The following is a 16,841-nucleotide window of genomic DNA, read 5'->3' on the forward strand; positions in this document are numbered from 1 at the left end:
AATTGGATTGTTTTGTGATACCATAAGACTGGTATTTGATTTGTCTGAATTTGCAAATGAATCAGATTTCCTTTTTACACAAAAGTACAAGTTGATATGTGGGAATGATTCCTTTCGAATAAAAATAATGTGCTATTGCAAACTTTTTAAATGCTATTTTGTAAATTTTTTTTCAATATTTACTTGGGCAGCTGCACATATTGCTGTGTAATCACAAGGTATTAAAGCATAAAGCTTCAGTCATTGCCAGATATCTAATTTGTCATGGAATCATCCCAGTTTTATTCCCAGCTATCCCTTGTATTATTTGACATTCTGGAACTGCTGTTTTCCCTATGTGTCCTGTAGTAAGCAGTTGGGTACATATTCCGATTCCTGACTTAGCTCACATAACCCCACAATAAGGTAGTTTGCATTTTGTACATTCAAAGCCATGAAGAACAATTTGCAACTTTAACCGCAGTGGAAAAAATACACAACTGGCTCTCTGTTTGATTCCTTGGAATTAAGCATTTGAAATATGTGCTGCTTCATTTACTACTTGGATGAATTAACATTTACTTTTCCTTATTTTAAGGCCCGTCCAAAATATCTGCGGTGTATAGCCATCAGTTGTTTCTTCCTGGCAGCTAAAACCAATGAAGAAGATGAGGTTGGTAGACCACCTAATTTTTTTAAAAAATGGCAACATTTATTTAATTTCTCTACTTTCCCCCTCCCCGCCCCCCCCCCCCCCCCAGTCATCTCCAAATGCAGATGTGTTACAAACCGTTCCCAAAATTAAGGCTGGACAGGTAACCTGCTCCAGCTAGGAAGTGTTGTATGCATTCATGAGCCCCTCATGTTTTTTTCCATTTACTGTACAGCTGAGATTGGGAAGTTGCTACATGCAGTGCTACAGGCCACATCTTACCATTTTGTGGCACATCACATTGAAATGCCAAAGCCACTATTTCACGCATTTTAAGACTTCATAAAATTAACTTGAAGCATTTTAAAATCAGTAGTTAAAGACTGTAATGTTGTAGTGCCTTGTTTTCATTTTACCTGTTAGCATATAAGTTAAATACGTCTTCCCAGACAGATAATTCTATCCTGATCTTTAGCTGATGCTATCGAGCCAGAAAGAGAACCTTGAAGCTGTGGCTTCCAAACTTAACTCCAAAACTGCTCTTAAAGAGATGATCAGTCTTGGTCCTGGAAGACGTACTAGCCTTCCGCAACATCAAAGCTAGAGGCTATTGATTGTGGTGTAATGTTTGTTTCAGTGACACTGTACATAATTGTTTTAGTTATGGTTATCTTAACTTGTGAAAATAAGTGTTACACTACAAGGTATTCAGTATCATTTATTTAAGTTTTTGGCTAGACCAAAAACTTGTACCATTGTGGCAGCTTACAAGTGTAGAAATGATCCTCATTAGGACTCTTCAGAGTTGCTTCAAATCTTAATATGAAAACATCCTACATGCTCAGTTAACAGAGCAGGAAAGTGGACTTCTACTGCTTCCAGGATTATGGAAGATACAAATCTTTTATCATTTTTGTTTGCATCTGTTCATTATGGTTCGATGCATAGCTGGTATTTATAAAGCCAGTCACTTGTATTTCTTCTCTACAGATCATTCCATCTCTGAAGGACATGGTAAAGAACAGCAGTTGTGGTTGTTCTTCTGCAGATATTCTGAGAATGGAGAGGATTATACTGGATAAATTGAACTGGGATCTGCACACAGCAACACCTCTGGATTTCCTTCACATTGTAAATACATTTTGTTAAATTTCCTGAGGCTTTGAGCAAAAAGCATGAGGGTAAATTGCTCTGAAGTTAAAGCTCCATATGAGTTTTCATTGACGCTTCATAAAAATACTTTTGTGGCTGTTTAGGTCTTGTAATTAACACTTTTCCCCAGTGAGAAGGTGGATAGGCAAACTTCAGTTGACGATCACCTACTAAGAAACATACATGAGACTGGTGTTAACTGGTTTAGTGTGCCTGTGTCTACTGTTGGGGAAGTATCCTGTTTCCATCAAACAGACTTTCTCTCTCCTTCTCCACACCGTTCCCCACTAAAAATGGCCCCAGAACTTGGAAACTGACCCGAAGTGAAGCCATGTTGTGCTGCTGCATGATGTAACATACTGTGCTATCAGTTTATCTTTATATGCTCACTCGACATATTTATTTTGAAATGTTTTTTGGAAAAATTGCTGCACTATTCACTGTTCAGATGACATGTGATCCAAGTAGTCTGCACAAAAGTATATTATGTACTACACCATGGTGTGATGGATTGCAGGTTTGTGCTCCTGATTTCTCTTCCTTTCCCCCTCCTCCTCCCACCTACTTTGGTGAGTTCTAAAGTACAGCTTTCCAGACTAAGGGATAGAAAATTGCAGCAGTGATCAGGACTAAAATTACCATTGATGCAATGTCTCAGTCACTGTATCTTCATGCATACACAGTAATAGTTGATACAGAACCATAAAGGACTGGAGCAATGGTAATTTGTTCTCTGATTCCACCCCACTCCAACTTCCTGGTATTAAAATGGAAGGTTTCCTTTGATCATATCTGTGGAGTTGAGTGACACTGGGCGGAAAACTATGTCTGCTACTCCCAGGTGCTGCATGTTGAAACTCCACTCTGCTAACAGTAGTAAGGATGCTTTTGCATCCTATATCCACCATAATGAGTTAAATACTAGGGTATAGAATCATAGAAGTTTACATGGAAACAGGCCCTTCGGCCCAACATGTCCATGTCGCCCAGTTTATACCACTAAGCTAGTCCCAATTGCCTGCACTTGGCCCATATCCCTCTATACCCATCTTACCCATGTAACTGTCCAAATGCTTTTTAAAAGACAAAATTGTACCTGCCTCTACTACTGCCTCTGGCAGCTTGTTCCAGACACTCACCACCCTTTGAGTGAAAAAATTGCCCCTCTGGACCCTTTTGTATCTCTCCCCTCTCACCTTAAATCTATGCCCCCTCGTTATAGACTCCCCTACCTTTGGGAAAAGATTTTGACTATCTACCTTATCTATGCCCCTCGTTATTTTATAGACTTCTATAAGATCACCCCGAAACCTCCTACTCTCCAGGGAAAAAAGTCTCAGTCTATCCAACCTCTCCCTATAAGTCAAACCATCAAGTCCTGGTAGCATCCTAGTAAATCTTTTCTGCACTCTTTCTAGTTTAATAATATCCTTTCTATAATAGGGTGACCAGAACTGTACACAGTATTCCAAGTGTGGCCTTACTAATGTCTTGTACAACTTCAACAAGACATCCCAACTCCTGTATTCAATGTTCTGACCAATGAAACCAAGCATGCTGAATGCCTCCTTCACCACCCTATCCACCTGTGACTCCACTTTCAAGGAGCTATGGACCTGTACTCCTAGATCTCTTTGTTCTATAACTCTCCCCAACGCCCTACCATTAACGGAGTAGGTCCTAGCCCGATTTGATCTACCAAAATGCATCACCTCACATTTATCTAAATTAAACTCCATCTGCCATTCATCGGCCCACTGGCCCAATTTATCAAGATCCCGTTGCAATCCTAGATAACCTTCTTCACTGTCCACAATGCCACCAATCTGGTGTCATCTGCAAACTTACTAACCATGCCTCCTAAATTCTCATCCAAATCATTAATATAAATAACAAATAACAGCAGACCCAGCACCGATCCCTGAGGCACACTGCTGGTCACAGGCCTCCAGTTTGAAAAACAACCCTCGACAACCACCCTCTGTCTTCTGTCGTCAATTCAATTTTGTATCCAATTGGCTACCTCACCTTGGATCCCGTGAGATTTAACCTTATGTAACAACCTACCATGCGGTACCTTGTCAAAGGCTTTGCTAAAGTCCATGTAGACCACGTCTACTGCACAGCCCTCATCTATCTTCTTGGTTACCCCTTCAAAAAACTCAATCAAATTCGTGAGACATGATTTTCCTCTCACAAAACCATGCTGACTGTTCCTAATCAGTCCCTGCCTCTCCAAATGCCTGTAGATCCTGTCTCTCAGAATACCCTCTAACAACTTACCCACTACAGATGTCAGGCTCACCGGTCTGTAGTTCCCAGGCCCTTAAACAAAGGCACAACATTTGCTACCCTCCAATCTTCAGGCACCTCACCTGTAGCTGTCGATGATTCATATATCTCTGCTAGGGGATCCGTAATTTCCTCCCTAACCTCCCATAACGTCCTGGGATACATTTAATCAGGTCCCGGAGATTTATCTACCTTGATGCGCGTTAAGACTTCCAGCACCTCCCTCTCTGTAATATGTACACTCCTCAGACATCACTATTTATTTCCCCAAGTTCCCTAACATCCATGCCTTTCTCAACCGTAAATACCAATGCGAAATATTCATTTAGGATCTCACCCATCTCTTGTGGTTCCGCACATAGATGACCTTGTTGATCCTTAAGAGGCCCTACTCTCTCCCTAGTTACTCTTTTGCCCTTTATGTATTTGTGGAAGCTCTTTGGATTCTCCTTTGCCTTATCTACCAAAGCAATCTCATGTCCCCTTTTTGCCCTCCTGATTTCTCTCTTAACTCTACTCCGGCAATCACTATACTCTTCAAGGGATCCACTTGATCCCAGCTGCCTATGCATGTCATATGCCTCCTTTTTTTGACTCGGGCCTCAATCTCCCGAGTCATCCAAGGTTCCCTACTTCTACCAGCCTTGCCCTTCACTTTATAAGGAATGTGCTTACCCTGAACCCTGGTTAACACACTTTTGAAAGCCTCTCACTTACCCGACGTCCCTTTGCCTGCCAACAGACTCTCCCAATCAACTTCTGAAAGTTCATGTCTAATACCATCAAAATTGGCCTTTCCCCAATTTAGAATTTTAACTTTTGGGCCAGACCTATCATTCTCCATAGCTATCTTAAAACTAATGGAATTATGATCACTGGTCCCAACGTGATCTCTCACTAACACTTCTGTCACCTGCCCTTCCTTATTTCCCAAGAGGAGGTCAAGTTTTGCCCCCTCTCTAGTCGGGCCATCCACATACTGAATGAGAAATTCCTCCTGAATACACTCAACAAATTTCTCTCCATCCAAGCCCCTAATGCTATGGCTGTCCCAGTCAATGTTGGGAAAGTTAAAGTCCCCTACTATTACCACCCTATTTTTCTTGCAGCTGTCTGTACTCTCCTTACATATTTGCTCCTCAATTTTCCGTTGACTAATTGGGGGTCTGTAGTACAATCCTATCAAAGTGATCTCTCCCTTCTTATTTTTCAGTTCTACCCATATAGACTCAGTGGGCGAGCCCTCTGATGTATCCCCTCTCACTACTGCCGTGATGTTCTCCCTAATCAAGAACGCAACTCCCCCTCCTCTCTTACCTCCTGCTCTATCTTTCCTATAGCATCTGTACCCTGGAACATTGAGCTGCCAGTCCTGCCCCTCCCTTAGCCATGTTTCAGTAATAGCTATAACATCCCAGTCCCATGTACCCACCATGCCGAGAGTTCATCTGCCTTGCCCATCAGACTTCTTGCATTGAAATAAATGCAGTTTAATCTAGACTTCCCTTGGTCTTTGCCCTGCTTTCTCAGACCATCTGTCCGGTCATGTTTTGTACACTCTCCCTTACTGCCTTTTGTTTCTGTCACCACTTTACTTCCCACTGACTTACTGCATCGGTTCCCATCCCCCTGCCACATTAGTTTAAACCTTCCCCAACAGCACTAGCAAACACTCCCCCTAGGACATTGGTTTCAGTCCTGCCCAGATGCAGACCGTCCAATTTGTACTGGTCCCACCTCCCCCAGAACCTGTTCCAATGGCCCAGGAATTTGAATCCCTCCCTCTTGCACCATCTCTCAAGCCACGTATTCATCCTAGCTATCCTGTCATTCCTACTCTGACTAGCCCGTGGCACTGGTAGCAATCCTGAGATTACTACCTTTGAGGTCCTACTTTTTAGTTTAACTCCTAACTCCCTAAATTCAGCTTGTAGGACCTCATCCCGTTTTTTACCTATACCGTTGGTACCTATATGCACCACGACAACTGGCTGTTCACCCTCCCCCTCCAGAATGTCCTGCAGCCGCTCCGAGACATCCCTGACCCTTGCACCAGGGAGGCAATATACCATCCTGGAGTCTCGGTTGCGTCCGCAGAAACGCCTGTCTGTTCCCCTTACAATCGAGTCCCCTATCACTATAGCTCTGCCACTCTTTTTCCTGCCCTCCTGTGCAGCAGAGCCAGCCACGGTGCCATGAACCTGGCCGCTGTCACCTTCCCCTGGTGAGCCATCTCCCCCAACAGTATCCAAAACGGTATACCTGTTTTGGAGGGAGATGACTGCAGGGGACCCCTGCACTGCCTTCCTACTCTTCCTCTGTCTGTTGGTCACCCATTCACTATCTCCCTCAGTAATTTTTATCTGTGGTGTGACCAACTCACTGAACGTGCTATCCATGACTTCCTCAGCATCGCGGCTGCTCCAAAGTGAGTCCATCCACAGCTCCAGAGCCGTCAAGCGGTCAAACAGTAGCTGCAGCTGGACACACTTCCCGCAGGTGAAGGAACCAGGGACACAGGAAGGATCCCTGAATTCCCACATCCCACAAGAGGAACATAACATGGGTCTGGGATCTCCTGCCATGACTTAACCCTTAAGTTAGCTTAACAACTACAATGTCAAGAAAAAAAAAAGAAAGAAAAACTTCTTACCAGTCACCAGCCAATCACTTACCTGTTGGCTGTGACTTCGTGCCTCCTGCAGCTGAAATAAACTAAAGACTTAAAAAAAAAAGACGGTAAAAGAAACCCACTAGCTAGCAGCCAATCAGCTCCTCCCCTTGTGCTGATGTCACTTTTGATTGTCTTACCTCGCTCCTTGAAGCCCTGAACTCTTTATCGCTGATCCTGCGCTCCGATTGAGGCCTACTCCCCGGGCCTCGCTCTTTATTTAGTCCGGCGCTCCGACACACTGCCCCCGACTCTGAACACGTCCGCTCCTTACCTCAGGCGCTCCGATTGAGGCCTACTCCCCGGGCCTCGCTCTTTATTAATCCGGCGCTCCGACGCACTGCCCCCGACTCCGAACAGGTCCGCTCCTTACCTCAGGCGCTCCGATTGTCTTATATTGGCGTACAGTGTAGATACGTACACCATAGCCCTGGATGCCATTATACTTTAATACTTGGATTTCATTAATTTGGAAAAAAAACCTCACTTCTGCCCCTCTTTCCTCACTGTGCCAGGCTTCAGCACCTCCACACAGTGCATCTGAGGTAAAGAACTCAGCAGGCAGGGGAATGAACTGGCTTTCCTCTAGACTTTTTTTCTAGAATGTTTACGTTGTGTTTTGATTGAATTTTCTCTGCCATTCTTCCTGCTGGACTTAGAATGGCCATGTAGGCATTGTCCCCAGTGGTAGGAGACCAGTGCTTTCAGGAGTGGTATGGGGAAATATAGGGGAAAGCAGGAACAAAACAAAAGGCACATAATTAATGGAGAAGATTGGAACGATTCTTAACCAGAGAGCAAGAGACGAGTATTGCTCAATTTTGGAGACTTGAGCAGTCTACCCAACTGGCATTGTCAGACAGCAGGAAAGGAGGGGCTTAAGCATGGGTTGGATCTGTATACTTATTTGAAACCTGTGAATCTTTCAAGATTTTTAAATGCTCAAAAACTCCATAGAAACATTTCTTTGTCACCGTAGTTGAAAAGAATCTTAACTCTTTTTAATATTTGTTTAGTTTCATGCGATGATGATGTCCAGCCGTCCCCAGTTGCTCAGCAACCTGCCTAAGATGAACCCATCCCAACGTATTGCACTCCTCATCAGGCAGCTACAGCAGTGTGTGGCCTGTCACCAGCTTCTGCAGTTCAAGGGCTCTACACTTGCACTGGCCATCATCAGTCTCAAGCTGGAAACATCAATTCCTGATTGGCTAGCTCTCACTATTGATCTGCTGAAAAAGGCACAGGTATGAGCTAATTATATTTATCTTGAGATTCTTGGAAAAATGGCCAGTTTAAAAATTGACATGTGTATGCACGTATGTAGATCAGTTCTTTAGACGGCATTTAAATGGGCGGTCAGAATAACCACCCATATTCTTGACGGGATTTGCGGATTTGGCTCAGTAACTGCAGCTATTTTATTTTTGGTGCAAGTGTCCTTAGTCAACCAGCCCTCCTGTGGAAAACAAGGATGGAAACACAAAGTTACTATTGAATGCAATTGGCTCACATTTACATTTTAACACAACACAGAACCTTTAATTGCTGCAGAGCACAATAGGACCATTAGAATTATGTGTGCCCCACTGAACAATTTTGGGTACAATCTTAAAATTGCTAAAAGTAGATCCAATATATTTAAAGGTTAAATGTACTTGGGATTAAGAGCTTTAATGTGTTGTGTTCACTGCTGCCTCAAATGCCAGATACCCAAACTGTTGGAACTGTCTGGAAATGGAACTCATTTTTGTGAGGGGTGTGGAATGCAATGTCCAACTTTTCAAACACCTAAAATTATTGCAGATTGACTTCCTTTGACAGTATTTAAAGCATCAATTAATTATGGGCACGTAGTGCCATTTGTACCTGGCTGTTCTTTTACATTGAGCAATTGATATTCTAATTTTTCACAAAGTAATACTGTATTTTCATTTTTTTTTGTTTTTCACTTTTCAGATCGATAGCTTACAGCTGATTCGCTGTCGAGAGCTTGTGGCTGGATACCTATCCACATTTCAGGCTTCCCTACCCCCCAATGCAGTGTACATCTACAACCCCTGCAAGCAAACCATGGTCCCATGTGGTAGGGGAGTACTTAGGCTTTATTCCTCCCCTACCACAGAGCCAGAGTTTGCTGTTGTCAAGGACACCACCAAAAGAATTGGCAGTACAGCTGCACCCTACCGATGCCTGCCTACTTCCCATAGCAGCAAGCAGGCCTCGGCAAAACGTAAAGTAGAAGAGATGGAGGTGGATGACTTCTATGATGGCATAAAGCGTTTGTACAATGAGGACAGCAGTCAAGAAATTGTGGGGATGGATACTGTAACCTCTAGCTGTGGTACAAATCTACAGATTAAAGAGGGTAGTATCTCCCCATGTCCTCCGCTTCAGCCTGTCACAGTCATCTAACTGGGTAAAGTGGCTGAAGTTTAAGGCTTAAGCTACAATTACAGGGAAGAAGATATTGTTGAAGGGCATACCTTACCAGGCTGAAATGAAGTGAGCCAAACATTTTCATGCTGCTAATTTTAGTCTAACCATTTATTCAAGCACTCATTAAAAAGTATAAAAAAGAATGTATTAAAAAAAATTAAAAGTCCCAAAAACTGGAACAAAAAAAGTTGTAGCAATTTTTAAACATTTTTCTCTCGTTATCAGTATAATTGCATCTATTTCTAAATCTTGAAATGCGTTTTTGTGCCATCTGTTCTCTCTGTTCCGAGTCCACAATTCACCGTGTGACATATTCAATTTTACAGCCTAATTGTTGCTTACTGTCTAATTTCAACTTGTAGTTCCTTGTGCTTAAAAATATGTTTGATGATGTGCATGTTGTCTTATACATACTGACCTTTGCTGAAGAGGATTTTGGAGAGGAGTGTTTTTGCAACTCTTCAGGATATGTAATGTTAAACAAAAAATTGTCAAGTAACTAAACACATTTTCTTGGGTGTCCAAACTGCTTGCAAACTGCCCCAAAAGCTAAAATTGCTGGGAGGTTTTGGTTATGAACAAGAGAAGAGACTTTTAACATTGCTGTGCAAATTTGTTTTATAATGGAAACAGCACTTTTGAGTTTTATTTCCTATGATTTGGAAGATATGCTGTTATTTTGGGTCTGAAGCAAAAGTCATTTAGTTTTTTAAGGAGGATATGGTTGGTTTTATGTGAATTCTATGCATCGTTTTGTAAATTAATGCTAGAATCAGTTAACTGAAGTGGTGTACCACTGTTTAGAAGATGCCTATTTATTTGTCCTTTAATTGAGTTGTGCCATTTTTGGGAAACCATGAACTTGCCATAAATGTGCATCAGTTTAGTTTACATACAGACCTGAGCTTTGAACTTTTATACAAAAAAACTTTAGTCATAGTTCACATCACAGTGGGTTTTATTACCAGGAATTCACATAAGATCAATAATGATTCTATAGGGGCAGTTATTTAAAATGAAACCTGTTTTAGCTCCACTATGCATTAACTGATCCTGAATGTGGAAAAAAAAGTAATCTTTGTTTATTTTCCCTGTTTCTTAAATCATCTGACTTGGTGGGCACAGTGCTCTCTCTACAGTCTGAAAAAAGGTACTGCATTCTTTGAAAAGTGCAGTTGTACTGCTAAGGTGCTTCTGGCAGCAATAAAGTTGTCCTTGATTCAATATTTTGTGCTTTTTGCTTGCTTGCTACTTTTTACATACAGAATACTGTGTCCAAATTATGTTTAGAGCTGTTACACAACTTTTTATGCTATGCTGATTATTCTAAAAGAAAAGTTAACCCATTTGTAGTAACAGGATTGTTGTAAAGGTCAGATCCAGTATGCCTCCTGTTAGCTCACACTGATGGCACACATCACTCTCTGTTCTGTATTCTTCCCAGAAGACAGAAAAACAAATTGGACTGTAATGTATCTCAGTTGAACTCCAACCTTTTAACTTGGTTAGATGTTTCCACTTGTGGGGGAGACCAAAACGAGGTGCCATAAATATATAGTCACTAATAAATCCAATAGGGAATTCAGGGGAAACTTCTTTACCCAGGGACTGGTTAGAACTCACTACCACATGGAGTAGACACATTTAAGGGGAAGCTGAATGTAAACATGAGGGAGAAAGGAATAGAAGGTTATGCTGATGGGTTAGACAAAGAGGGGTGGGAGAAGGCCCATGTGAAGCATAAATACCAGCATAGACTAGTTGGGCAGAATAGCCTGTTTCTGTGCTGTATATTCTATGTAACTTTTTAAAATCTTGAAGCACACCCAATATTGATCTACCTAGTGTTCTTGCAAAAAAAATGCACTCTATTGATTTTGGGTAAATTCAGCCAAACCAGCCTGAAAATTGGGTTGTCACAATTTTTTTTGTGTTGAATTTTGGTGTACCAATATTTTGTGATTTACTTGATTTTTCTACCATGCCTCCCTCTCATCCCTGCTGATAATCATGTTCTGAATAAGCCTAAAAATTATTTCTGGTGACATGGGCAGATATGCTTTAAACATTTGTATGACGTTCCTCTATTTTAATAGAGGCATTGATCTATTTTTAATTATTGGGTTAAATAATGACAGGAATATCAGCCTGCACCAAGCAAATAATTTCTAGGCTGTATTGGAAATATTTGTAGTTCTATAACCCCTTTGTCAATTTTTCAAACCACTTCACACGATCAGTTAATTTTGAAGTGCAGCAACCAAGTGTTCTTTAGTCCATTCAGGAGGATTTCTTCCTCATCTGATTAAGGAAAAAATGGTGTTCTTCCTTGACTGCTCAAAAAGAAAGAATATCGATTGCTGGACAACTACCACGTGCAGTTTTGCTTCTGTGCTGTAATTCAAATGGAATCGGTGAGGCATGAGCTTCTTTTGTATTGTTCACGTGTCAGCTGTGGTTCAATGGTAGTGCTTTTGTCTGAGTCAGAAGGTTGTGGGTTCAAGTCCCCCTCTAGAGACATGATGCACAAGATTTAGGCTGATGCTCCAGTGCTGCACAGTTGATGTCTTTTGGACAAGTCATTAACCAGGCCCCATTTCCCCTCTTAGGTGGACAGAAAAGAGCCCATAGCACTATTTGAGGAAGAGCAGGGGAGCTCCACACTGGTGTCCTGCTCAATATTTATCCCTCAACCAACATCACTGAAACAGATTATCTGGTCATTGTCGCATTGCTGTTTGTGAGACCTGCTGTGTGCAAATTGGCTGTTTTTCCTACGTTATAACAGTGTACATTTCTAAAGTACTTCATTGGCTGTAAAGCACTTTGACATCATGAAAGGAGCTTTATAAATGCAAGTCTTTCTTTTGGGCATCTGTTTCTATGCAGCCAGTGGCAACGTGAAGATAAACTTGCTGGATTTTTGGAAGATGAACAGCTCAAAAAATTGATTTTTCTGGGACCTGTAAACATGCTGTTTGACTGCATTGTGGTAGTGATTTCACACACTTATGACATCATGCCACAAACACTGCATTGTGCAATTAGTTTACAAAAACTATACTTTTGCAACTAAAAGGTGGGAGAGTGATGCGGTTAACCAACTTAACCGTGATATTCAAGTGTAAGGAATCTTACAACACCAGGTTATAGTCCAACAGTTTTATTTGAAAATCACAAGCTTTCGGAGGCGTTCTCCTTCGTCAGGTGAGTGTCGAGATTCATTGAAAATTACCGCATATATAGTCCTAAAACAATGCCTGGTGATAACAGGCAGTTGGAAAGATTACCTGTAATCAAGGCCATCAAATTAATTGAATAGTGTTCAGACAGAGAAACCTTAGATACCCCAGACAACTGAATATACAAACGGCCAGAACCAAAGAGAGAATGACCAGTTGTATTAAAAACAGATAACTTTTTTTTCCCCCTGGTGGGGTTACGTGTAGTGCGACATGAACCCAAGATCCCGGTTGAGGCCGTCCTCATGGGTGCGGAACTTGGCTGTCAATTTCTGCTCAACGATTTTGCGTTGTCTTGTGTCTCGAAGGCCGCCTTAGAGAACGCTTACCCGAAGATCGGTGGCTGAATGTCCTTGACTGCTGAAGTGTTCCCCAACTGGGAGGGAACCCTCCTGTTTGGCGATTGTTGCGCGGTGTCCGTTCATCCATTGTCGCAGTGTCTGCATGGTCTCGCCAATGTACCATGCTCCAGGGCATCCTTTCCTGCAACGTATGAGGTAGACAATGTTGGCTGAGTCACAGGAGTATGAACTATGTAGCTGGTGGGTGGTGTCCCCTCGTGTGATGGTGGTATCTGTATCGATGATCTGGCATGTCTTGCAGAGGTTACCGTGGCAGGGTTGTGTGGTGTCGTGGACGCTGTTCTCCTGAAAGCTGGGTAATTTGCTGCGAACGATGGTCTGTTTGAGGTTGGGTGGCTGTTTGAAGGCGAGTAGTGGAGGCGTGGGGATGGCCTGAGCGAGGTGTTCGTCGTCATCGATAACATGTTGAAGGCTGCGGAGAACATGGCGCAGTTTCTCCACGCCGGGGAAGTACTGGACGACGAAGGGTACTCTGTTGGTTGCGTCCCGTGTTTGTCTTCTGAGGAGGTCTATGCGATTTTTCACTGTGGCCCGTCGGAACTGTCGATCGACGAGTCGAGCGTCATATTCCGTTCTTACGAGGGCATCTTTCAGCGTCTGTAGGTGTCCATCGCGTTCCTCGTCTGAGCAGATCCTGTGTATGCGCTGGGCCTGTCCATAGGGGATGGCCTCTTTGACGTGGTTAGGGTGGAAGCTGGAGAAGTAGAGCATCGTGAGGTTGTCCGTGGGCTTGCGGTAGAGTGAGGTGCTGAGGTGCTCGTCTTTGATGGAGATTCGTGTGTCCAAGAATGAAACTGATTCTGAGGAGTAGTCCATGGTGAGTTTGATGGTGGGATGGAACTTGTTGATGTTATTGTGTAGTCTCTTCAGTGATTCTTCGCCGTGGGTCCATGGGAAGAAAATGTCGTCCATGTATCTGGTGTATAGCGTTGGTTGGAGGTCCTGTGCAGTGAAGAAGTCTTGCTCGAACTTGTGCATGAAAATGTTGGCGTATTGGGGTACAAATTTGGTGCCCATGGCTGTTCCGTGTGTTTCGTCATCAAACCAGCAGACAAAGGAGGAGCCATCGTCATACAGAACAGAACGGACTATTGCAAAGAAGCATACCGACAACTGGACAACCAGGAACAGTACAGACGGTTACCTGCAGATCCGACCAAAGAACACACCCACCAGCTCAACAAACTGATCAAGACCTTCGACCCAGACCTTCAAAGCATCCTACGCGCTCTCATCCTACGTACTCCCCGCGTGGGAGACTTCTACTGCCTCCCAAAGATACACAAAGCCAACACACCAGGACGTCCTATCGTATCAGGCAACGGAACCTTGTGTGAGAACCTCTCTGGATACGTCGAGGGCATCCTGAAACCCATCGTACAGGGAACCTCCAGCTTCTGTCATGACACTACAGACTTCCTACAAAAACTCAGCACCCACGGACCAGTTGAACCAGGAACACTTCTCACCACGATGAACGTCTCGGCACTCTACACCAGTATCCCCCACGATGACTGCATCGCTGCAACAGCCTCAGTACTCAACACCAACAACAGCCAATCTCCAGACGCCATCCTACAACTCATCCGCTTCATCCTGGATCACAATGTCTTCACCTTCGACAACCAGTTCTTTACCCAAACACACGGAACAGCCATGGGGACCAAATTCGCACCCCAATACGTCAACATTTTCATGCACAAGTTCGAGCACGACTTCTTCACTGCACAGGACCTCCAACCAACGCTATACACCAGATCCATAGACGACATTTTCTTTCTATGGACCCACGGCGAAGAATCACTCGAGACTACACGATATCAACAAGTTCCATCCCACCATCAAACTCACCATAGACGACTCCTCAGAATCTGTTTCTTTCTTGGACACACGAATCTCCATCAAAGACGGGCACCTCAGCACCTCACTCTACCGCAAGCCCACGGACAACCTCACGCTGCTCCACTTTTCCAGCTTCCACCCTAACCACCCCCTATGGACAGGCCCTGCGAATACACAGGATCTGCTCAGACGAGGAGGAACGCGATGGACACCTACAGACGCTGAAAGATGCCCTCGTAAGAACGGAATATGACGCTCGACTCGTCGATTGACAGTTCCGATGGGCCACAGCGAAAAATCGCATAGACCTCCTCAGAAGACAAACACGGGACACAACCAACAGAGTAGCCTTCGTCGTCCAGTACTTCCCCAGAGCGGAGAAACTGCGCCATATTCTCCACAGCCTTCGACATGTCATCGATGACGACGAACACCTCGCTCAGGCCATCCCCACGCCTCCACTACTCTCCTTCAAACAGCCACCCAATCTCAAACAGACCATCGTTCGCAGCAAATTACCCAGCTTTCGGGAGAACAGCGTCCACGACACTGCACAACCCTGCCACGGCAACCTCTGCAAGACATGCCAGATCATCGACACAGATACCACCATCACACGAGAGGACACCACCCACCAGGTGCATGGTTCATACTCCTGTGACTCAGCCAACATTGTCTACCTCATACGTTGCAGGAAAGGATGCCCTGGAGCATGGTACATTGGCGAGACCATGCAGACACTGCGACAACGGATGAACGGTCACCGTGCAACAATCGCCAGACAGGAGGGTTCCCTCCCAGTTGGGGAACACTTCAGCAGTCAAGGACATTCAGCCACCGATCTTCGGGTAAACGTTCTCCAAGGCAGCCTTCGAGACACAAGACAACGCAAAATCGTCTAGCAGAAATTGACAGCCAAGTTCCGCACCCATGAGGACGGCTTCAACCGGGATCTTGGGTTCATGTTGTGCTACACGTAACCCCACCAGCGAAAAAAAAGTTATCTGTTTTTATTACAACTGGTCATTCTCTCTCTCTCTCTCTTTGGTTCTGGCCGTTCGTATATTCAGTTGTCTGGGGTATCTAAGGTTTCTCTGTCTGAACACTATTCAATTAATTTGATGGCCTTGATAACAGGCAGTTGGAAAGATTACCTGTAATCACCAGGCACTGTTCTATGACTATATATGCGGTAATTTTCAATGAATTTCGACACTCACCTGACGAAGGAGAAAGCCTCCGAAAGCTTGTGATTTTCAAATAAAACTGTTGGCCTGTAACCTGGTGTTGTAAGATTCCTTACATTTGTACACCCCCAGTCCATCACCGGCATCTCTATATCATGATGTTCAAGGATAGGATAAGATCACCTCAGCAGCGATATGTGTTGTAGGGTGCACTAGGCTGAAGACAACCACACGTGTTGGCACATCATTTTAACCAGTTTAGCTGCACTTGAGTGTGTGAGCTGGACTGTTTGCTCAGATGATATTGAAGAATTGAGGTTTTTGCCTAATTAGTAATTTAGTAGAGAAGGTTTAATGTGCTATGTATTAAACAATTTTCAGGACTATTGAGTGATCATAAATAATCCCGATGAGGGTATTGGTTAGTTTTGTCTTTTTTTAGATTATGCCAAAATGGCAGGGGTAGTTTTGGTGCAAGATGGGAACAAGATGCTTGGGAAGGTGGGTTGCAATTAACACATTCAGCTTAATATAGATAAGTATAAAGTTGTGCACAAGGGATGAGAAATAAGTACTGGTAGCATTAACAATGGGAAAAATGTTGACATAAATTAGGAATAAGAGATGGAGTTATAGTGGATAAGTCCCTTGAGGCTACGTCAATGGCTTGCTGCTGTCATGAAAACGAATGCGGTTAGGTTGTATAAAAAGAGGAACAGAATGTCGATCAAAGGAGGTTATCCTGCTGCTGTGGGGTGGTGTTCAGCACCCACCTGGAGCATTGGGTGCAGTTCTGCACCCTTCACTACAGGATGGATTATAGCCTAGCTGGAAAAGGTTTGCAGAGGAGCTACTAGAGTGAGTAGGAGACTAGAGCTGGGAATCTTATTGGAGAGAAGCCACCTGAGGGGGCTGACGATGGAGGTACTGTGAGGCTGAACTAGACCTCAACCTTGGTGCTCTATCTGACCCCATATCTGCTCCATCACCAAGACTGCCTACATCCACCTCTATAACAGCACC

At 43.7% G+C, this 16,841-nt stretch overlaps 1 protein-coding gene across 1 annotated transcript in view; it reads left to right on the forward strand.

The window, feature by feature from the left end:
* The window catches only part of ccni (cyclin I), a 28,199-nt gene extending 17,790 nt beyond the window's left edge, over positions 1 to 10,409 (forward strand). Inside the window, exons 3-6 of the mRNA XM_067990103.1 lie at positions 578 to 652; positions 1,622 to 1,762; positions 7,763 to 7,993; positions 8,706 to 10,409. Coding sequence (XP_067846204.1) covers positions 578 to 652; positions 1,622 to 1,762; positions 7,763 to 7,993; positions 8,706 to 9,161 — 903 coding nt within the window. The 3' untranslated portion in view covers positions 9,162 to 10,409. The remainder of the gene's footprint in view (positions 1 to 577; positions 653 to 1,621; positions 1,763 to 7,762; positions 7,994 to 8,705) is intronic.
* Positions 10,410 to 16,841: the final 6,432 nt, after the last annotated feature.

This window comes from Heptranchias perlo, chromosome 1 (genome assembly GCF_035084215.1).
Source record: "Heptranchias perlo isolate sHepPer1 chromosome 1, sHepPer1.hap1, whole genome shotgun sequence".
Lineage (NCBI taxonomy): Eukaryota > Metazoa > Chordata > Chondrichthyes > Hexanchiformes > Hexanchidae > Heptranchias > Heptranchias perlo.